Raw genomic sequence first — 7161 nt, forward strand, 5'->3', positions numbered from 1 at the left:
ACCGATCAATAACCGGACAGCCTGCCCGAGTGTTTGAGACGAATATAAGAGGCCCGGATATAGATACCAAGCCAAATGACCATGTTGATCGACTCCATGTTAGCTAGACTAGCCGTTGAATGAAGGGAAAATACGAAGGAGAACCTAGATACCGGCGCACCCTATATGCAAAAAAATAGTAATTCAAAAAAGTTCAAAAAATTCCAAATCTTTTTTGGTATCAAACTTGATCAAGTATTATAGTCATATAAAAAGATTCGTCAGAAAATGACATTCTTTGCATCCTGTGACGAAGATTAGGCAAAAAACGCTATATACAAATACTATACACGCTATATTGTTGTCATAAACTTTTTTTTTTGCCCTGGAGTCAATAGGAATCATTTCTTGTCCAAACTTTTATACGAGTACAGTACCTAAGCATGTTTGATTCGAAAAAAGTTTTGAAATTTTTTGAATGTTTTCTGAATTACTAATTTGTTTTGCGCATATAGGATGCACGGGTACTCGAGAGCACCAAGTTCTCATCCCTGAATAAAGATGTTGCATTATTAGGTTGGAACGCCCATCAGATCTGGGCGTTGAATCACAAAGCGCTCAACGATTTTTTTTTGGGATTCCAGAATCTCACTCGACTGAGGACTTAACGAAGTTTTAGTCAATGCTATATTCGTTAGATCTTACGTGGTGATTCATGTAAAATTTTATTTTAATTTATTTCTTTCGCAGTCTCAGTCGACTGAGATCTAACCACTCTTTTTTTATTTACCGAAACATATGTATATGCGTTTTGCATTAGAGATAGCCTTAACATAATTTGTTTTCCACGACGAGTTCTCTCAAGATTTTTTTTTCATGTAAGCAACTATGAGTTGCCAAGTATTATTTCTGCTTTGCTCTTACACTGCCACCAATGTAATTGCACCAAGAGCCAGTAGAAGGTTTTTTTTGGCGGGGTAGCACAAGCTTTAATTTAGACACACATGGTTAATTACTGGAGATAGATACTATACACAAATGTTTGTATCTAACATTTGGATTTCCATATCCTCTAAGACATTACACAAATGCTTGTATCCAATATTTGGATTTTCATATCCTCTAAGACATTACACAAATGCTTGTATCCAATATTTGGATTTTTGTATCCTCTAAGACATTACACAAATGCTTGTATCCGATATTTGGATTTTCGTATCCTCTAAGACATTACACAAATGCTTGTATCCAATATTTGGATTTTCGTATCCTCTAAGAAATTACACAAATGCTTGTTTCCAATATTTGAATTTCCATGTCCTCTAAGGCATTGAATGCATAGCCAAGAGGAATGTAATAAATAGCACTCAAACCCGGTTCTTCTCCTCACACCATCATTCCAACAACTTATTTTGAGCACTTGGCCATGGCGTTCAGCGGCGCCCAGATGCTCGCTGCCTTCACCCTCGGCATTCTCCTCATGGCCTTCTGTAAGTTCATATAGCAGATTTTACCGCATCGCAATCCCATGCAATTTAAGATCAAATCTATGAAACAATTGCTAATATAATTTTCTGGTGCACATGCTAATTGTATGCCACATGCAGGTGCGGAGGCTCGGGTATGCATGTCCCCTAGCAAGTGGTACAAAGGGGACCCTTGCAAGAACGTGCGTTGCACCAAGGCTTGTCACAAAGAACACTTCAAGGGTGGGTTTTGCTCCACTAAAAAGTTGATCGTTGATGACGAGCTCAACGAAGACAACAGCGACAACAGCTTTGGCAAATGGCCTAAGAAAAAAAATGAAAAAATCGTGCATGTGTACATTCCCATGCGGTCAAACCCCGCCACCACCGTCGGAACCTGATGTGCCAGAGCCGCCCGAAGTGCCAGTGCCCGGGCCACCGCCGAGGGCCGGCCATATTTATTGAGTGAGTAAATGATCGTATGTATGAACCTGAGGTGTCGAGGAAAGAGAGGAAACAATCACTGCTTAATTTGTACACATGCATGATTGATTGCATAAGAATGACAATAATAATAATCTAAAGTGAATCAACAGTAAACACGAGTGTCTCTACCATGGATCATAGTGGGGAGTAACTTAGACTAGTAACATGCATATATTACTGGTCTATATTACTACCTCTATAGTGGAGAGTAACATTTATGTGGTGTCATACAACACGTCATTTATTAGATTGTAGACTTATCTTGTCTTGGTATATGTGATGTAGCTATGTTACTATTTAATTTGTCTCTTTTCTCATTAATTAGTTGTTACATTATTTATTTAATTTTAGCTTTCATCTATGTTACTTTCACTATGAATAGTCTAATAATTCATGAGACGAAGCAACCGCAAGGGTTGCTCATGCTCGTCCACCGTAGTGGGTTGTTTGTTGGTGGTATCTATGCACACGCCACGCACTTCTCAAAAACAAAAACAAAAGGCTATGGGCACGCCACGCACAACTGGATGGCTGGCCATCCAGCTCGCGCCTTTTGAGCTTAGATCGTGGTAGCATCCTGCATGATTTTGGTGTGACGTCTTTCCAACGCACAACATGCACCATCCAACCCAGTCGAAAAAAAGTCTAGTTGGCCACACCAACTCTTCTGATGTTTTTGATACGATACAATACATGCACGACACTAGTCTATCACCCTAGGATCAAAACGTTACTTCAACCAGGGACATGGCCCACAGGTCGTAGGCAGATCGGACCGTAAATCATGGTACACAAAATAATTTCAAGCAGATTGGACTGTAAATCATCGTACGCAATGTAAATTAATCAACAAAGAATGAAAATGCATTAAGATTGATTTGAAATGAAATTAAGCTGTTGGAAGGGCAAGCTTATGTCTTATGGGTGTCGGTTAATTCCTATAAACTATGCGGAGTTAATTACATAAAACTAACACATTTGCGGCTAGGTTTGCACAAAATCACCAAGTCGTGAATCCATTGTAAAAATCACCATGTTTCTAGTAATCTTTTTGCGAAAAGCACTGATCGGGTGATTTGGCCCGTTTCATCGCATTCTAACAAGTGGGACCTGATTGTAAGGACCTGACATGGCAAAAAGTTAACACACACACCCCTGAAATAAATAAACAAACGCAATCCAATCCATGTCCGTCCAGCAGCTGCCGCCGCAACTTCCCGCTACCTCCCAGCATCGCCCTGCTCCGGCAGCCGTCGTCGCGTTCCCGAAAACCCGACCTCCTTCGACCTCATGGCTCTCTCTGTAGCCATGTGCCATCAAGTAGCCCAAGGTCAACGTCTTCCCCCTCCCCCTTGCCTCGCGTTGCCTCCTCTGAGGCGACCTGAGGGCCAACCCTAGACTGCCGCCGCATTCCTCTCACCCCCTCCTCTCCCTCCACCACCATCGGAGGTGCTCGCTGGCGCGGGTGTGCGACACCTTGGAAGGTGGTAGCGGGGATCTGGCGGATCCGGCTTGCTGGTGAGCCTCAAGGCCCGGGACGGTGGCTCCAACGGGTGGCACGCGACGTGGCCTTTGTAGCGGGAGTGTTGTGTGGGCTGCCTCCCTGGTCGGGCGGGGAGGGGGGTGGGTGGGTGGGTGGGTGGGTGGGGTGGCGGTCATCGGCGTTCCTGCGTCCCCGCGGTGCTTGGCTGGCAAATCTTGGAGAAGACCCTTCCTCGACCCTGATCTGCTAAGATCCGTGCCGGCCCTGCCCTCTGGCGGCTGTGGCTGTCGTCCCCGGTGCTCTACCAGGAGGATCTGGTGGCTGGGCGTGTTTCTGGGGGAAACCCTCGGCCGACGCACCCCCATCGAGCATAGGTGAAAGCCTGCCCTCCCCTGCTTGGAAGACGACGACACTCGGTGTCGTGCTCCTTAGGCGTCTTCCGGGGTTTGCTCTTGCGATGGTGGAGTTGTTGGTGGTGTGGTAAAGGGTGTGGCGTCCTGATCCTCTATGAGGCAGCCTGCGCGGTCCCCTGGTGCGGATTGTCTCTGCCCTTGGTGCCATACGAGGGGATTGGTGTCTCCTTTTCCGGCGTCGGTGGTACCCTGCTTGGTGGGAGTCCCGGTCTCCGACAATTCCAATCCACGATCGGTGCAAGGATTGGTCCCCCTTCGGCCTTCTCTATGGTATTCCGTCCTCGGTCCATGAGTCTCGGCCGGCGCCCTGCCTTGCCGCTGCCGACGATGGTCTTTTAATGGTCGGTCTCCGTTGTGTGTGGGTCTGCTATTGCTGTGTTTCATGGCAGCTTGGGCTCCTTGGTCTGGGTTCTATATATGGAACCTCTCCGTCGTTCGTCGGTGCGGCACCTGTCGAGCCTAGGTGAGAGGGTAGTGGCCCTTTGCGGCGACAAAAGAAGACCTTGTGGTTGCTCATGTTTGGCCCTCTGGTTACATTCAGCGGCACGATACTTGCCCGGTGTTGCCCTCCTTCTGAGGCCTGAGTTTGGTTAGTTGGTTTTGGCTTTGCGGAGGTCGATGGCAACGGCGCTTGTTGTAGCCTTAGAGTCGTTCCTCGCAACACTATGTATCTTATTTTGTGTTGCTTTCTTTCTCTGTTATGTAATTCCTATGTTTTTCTGGCCGGTTGATGGCTTTGTTAATTCGAAGCCGGGCTACGTTCGAGCTTTTTCTCGGGTTCGGCCAATGCCTTTTCTCTAAAAAAAATGTGAACGCCCGTTAACCCAACGAGGCACCCACCAGCTAGGTCGTGGACGAGCTTCGGGACGCGCCGGCAAGTAGATTCCAGAGGAGCTCGACGGAGCGTTGCGGGAGGAGTTCTACGGGGCGTGGTGACGACAAGAGAGGTAGGATGAGCAGCAGCCAGCGACAGGGGTGAAGAGGACAGAGAGATGCGGCTCTGAAAGGGCAACATGGGGACGGCGGGAGCAGCTTCGGCGAGGGCCTTCTCGTGCCAGTGCCATCATGCAGCCCGCTTCGGCTCTGCCACTTCCACTTAGTCGGCGGCGGCCATCTAGTAGCCTTGGCCAGCTTGGTGAGTAGCGCTCCTCCCCAAGGAAGATGATGCAGGCAATTAGCAGCACAAGCATGCCCACGCATGCAGGCAAGTAGGAGCGACACACACTACCGATTAAATCTGGCGGAGCTCTCACGGACTCGACGGGATCTGACCGGTGGCCAATTAAATTTTGCATTGGCGCTCACACTCAGTCCACAGCAGGAGGGGGTAATTGTGTTTTTGTTTTACATTCAAGGGTGTGTACGTAAATTTGTTGCCAAATCAGCTCCTTATAATCCGGCCCTACTTGTCAGAAAGTGTGATCAGACGGGCCAAATCCATGGATCAGTGCTTTCTGCAAAAAGTTTACTAGAAACGCAGTGATTTTTACAACGGAATAATGACTTGTTAGTTTTTTTACAAACCTAGCCGCAGATGGGGTAGTTTTGTGCAATTAAATCAAACTATGCGCTTACGAGTATGTTGATGTTCATATTATCCTTCTTTGAAATACCTATGGAGTATGAAAAGGTTGGATTTTTACCGATCACGCTTTTGGGCAGATAGATGCAATTAAATGAAGTATAGATTAGCCAAACGGAGCATAATTTGTAGAACGAAGGACCAAGGAGGTTTAGGTATCGAAAATTTGAATGTGAAAAATAGATGCGTATTCAGTAAATGGTTATATATTATCGTTTGAGAGGGATGTTGTGTGAATACGGTTGTTGTGTAACAAGCATGTCCCATTTTGGAAGGGGTTGATGAGGATGAAGGCATCCTTCTTCAATAAGAGTAAATTCATCGTTGGGAATGGAAATACTACTAGATTCTGGGAAGATACCTGGCTCGGAAACAAGCCACTAGTCTTGCAGTATCCTTCTCTATATAACATTGTACAACATAAAGGTGCTCGTCAATACAATACTTGGTTATGTTCCTTTAAATATTTAGTTCGGACGTGTGCTGGTAGGGGGGTGATGGGATAGATGGTTGCATCTTGTGCGTAGGTTGATGGAGGTAAACCTTTCTGATGCATTAGATACCCTACACTAGAAGCTCTCCATGTCAGGTGTATTCAGGACCGGCCCTGAGGGGTGGCGAACGGGGCGGCCGCCCCGGCGCCAGAGGTGTCGGATTTCGGGTTCCGACAGACCCTTGAGGTTCAAACACTGGGGTGCGTGTGGATATCTCTCCCCTACCGATGTACGTCCGATCCTCTCGTGCAAACTAAGATGAAAATGATGAACAACACAAGAGACACGAGGTTTATACTGGTTCGGGCCACCGTTGTGGTGTAATACCCTACTCCAGTGTATGGTGTGGTGGATTGCCTCAGGGGGCTGATGATGAACAGTACAAGGGAAGAACAGCCTCGCGAGAGGTGTTCTTGAGCTGGTGTGATGAACTGCTAGGGTGAGTTCAGTCGCCTCTCTCTCTCTCTGCTCGGGTTCTACCAGATTTCTAGATGTGTGTCTGCCCGTCTCTCTCTCTTCTCGGTCTCTAGATGTCTCTACTCTGTGGTGGCTAGCTCTATTTATAGAGGCCCTGGGCCTCTCCCCGAATAATTGAGCGGGAAGGGCGCCAACAATTGGCCATTTTGAAGATGAACATGTAGTACAAGTTATCCTGACCAAAGGTGGTCTTCGGCTGCCAAAAGCGCTGTTGATGACGCCGTCCTGGGCTCCACGGTGACCTCCGTCCTGCCGCTCTGCTGGTCTTGGTCTCTTTGCACCGGAATGGCAACCTTTGCCTGATGCCTTGGCCTGTGCTTGCCCCCTTTGCACCAAAGGGGAAACAAGGACCCTGCGCAGGCCGGCGCCCGCCTGGCCTTGATCGTCATGGCTTGCGTCATGGGATCCTCATGAGGTACCCTTGCATTGATCTCTCTGCCTTCTCGCGAGCCTGCCTGATGAGGCTGCCTCTGAGGAAGCTTCCTGTCGTCCGCCCCGCGAGGCTTGGCCCCTCGCGAGGGTCTTGAGCTTGGGCTGATGAAGATGGGCCGCGCTGGGCCCCCACCTGAGCCACGCCGCAGGCCGCAGGCAGGCAAGTCTGGGGACCCCCGTTCCCAGAACGCCGACAGTAGCCCCCGGGCCCAAGGCGCGCGCGGGCTTGGCTTAGCAGAGAAGCGAAGGGGCAAGCGCGAAGCGCCGCGGGCCCTAATAGCCTGCGGCCTTGGGCGCCGCATGGCGGTTGATTGGACGTGGGCGTCTGCGCTTCCCCACGACGCCTCGG

General features: G+C 48.5%; 1 protein-coding gene across 1 annotated transcript; it reads left to right on the plus strand.

The window, feature by feature from the left end:
* Positions 1-1385: 1385 nt before the first annotated feature.
* On the plus strand, positions 1386-1863 carry LOC125549075. The gene is made up of 2 exons (XM_048712566.1): positions 1386-1469; positions 1587-1863. The coding sequence occupies exons 1-2, from the start codon at positions 1406-1408 to the stop codon at positions 1844-1846; spliced, it is 324 nt and encodes a 107-aa protein (XP_048568523.1). The 5' UTR covers positions 1386-1405; the 3' UTR covers positions 1847-1863.
* The last annotated feature ends 5298 nt before the right edge of the window (positions 1864-7161 follow it).

The sequence above is a fragment of the Triticum urartu genome, chromosome 3 (genome assembly GCF_003073215.2).
Source record: "Triticum urartu cultivar G1812 chromosome 3, Tu2.1, whole genome shotgun sequence".
Classification (NCBI taxonomy): Eukaryota; Viridiplantae; Streptophyta; class Magnoliopsida; order Poales; family Poaceae; genus Triticum; species Triticum urartu.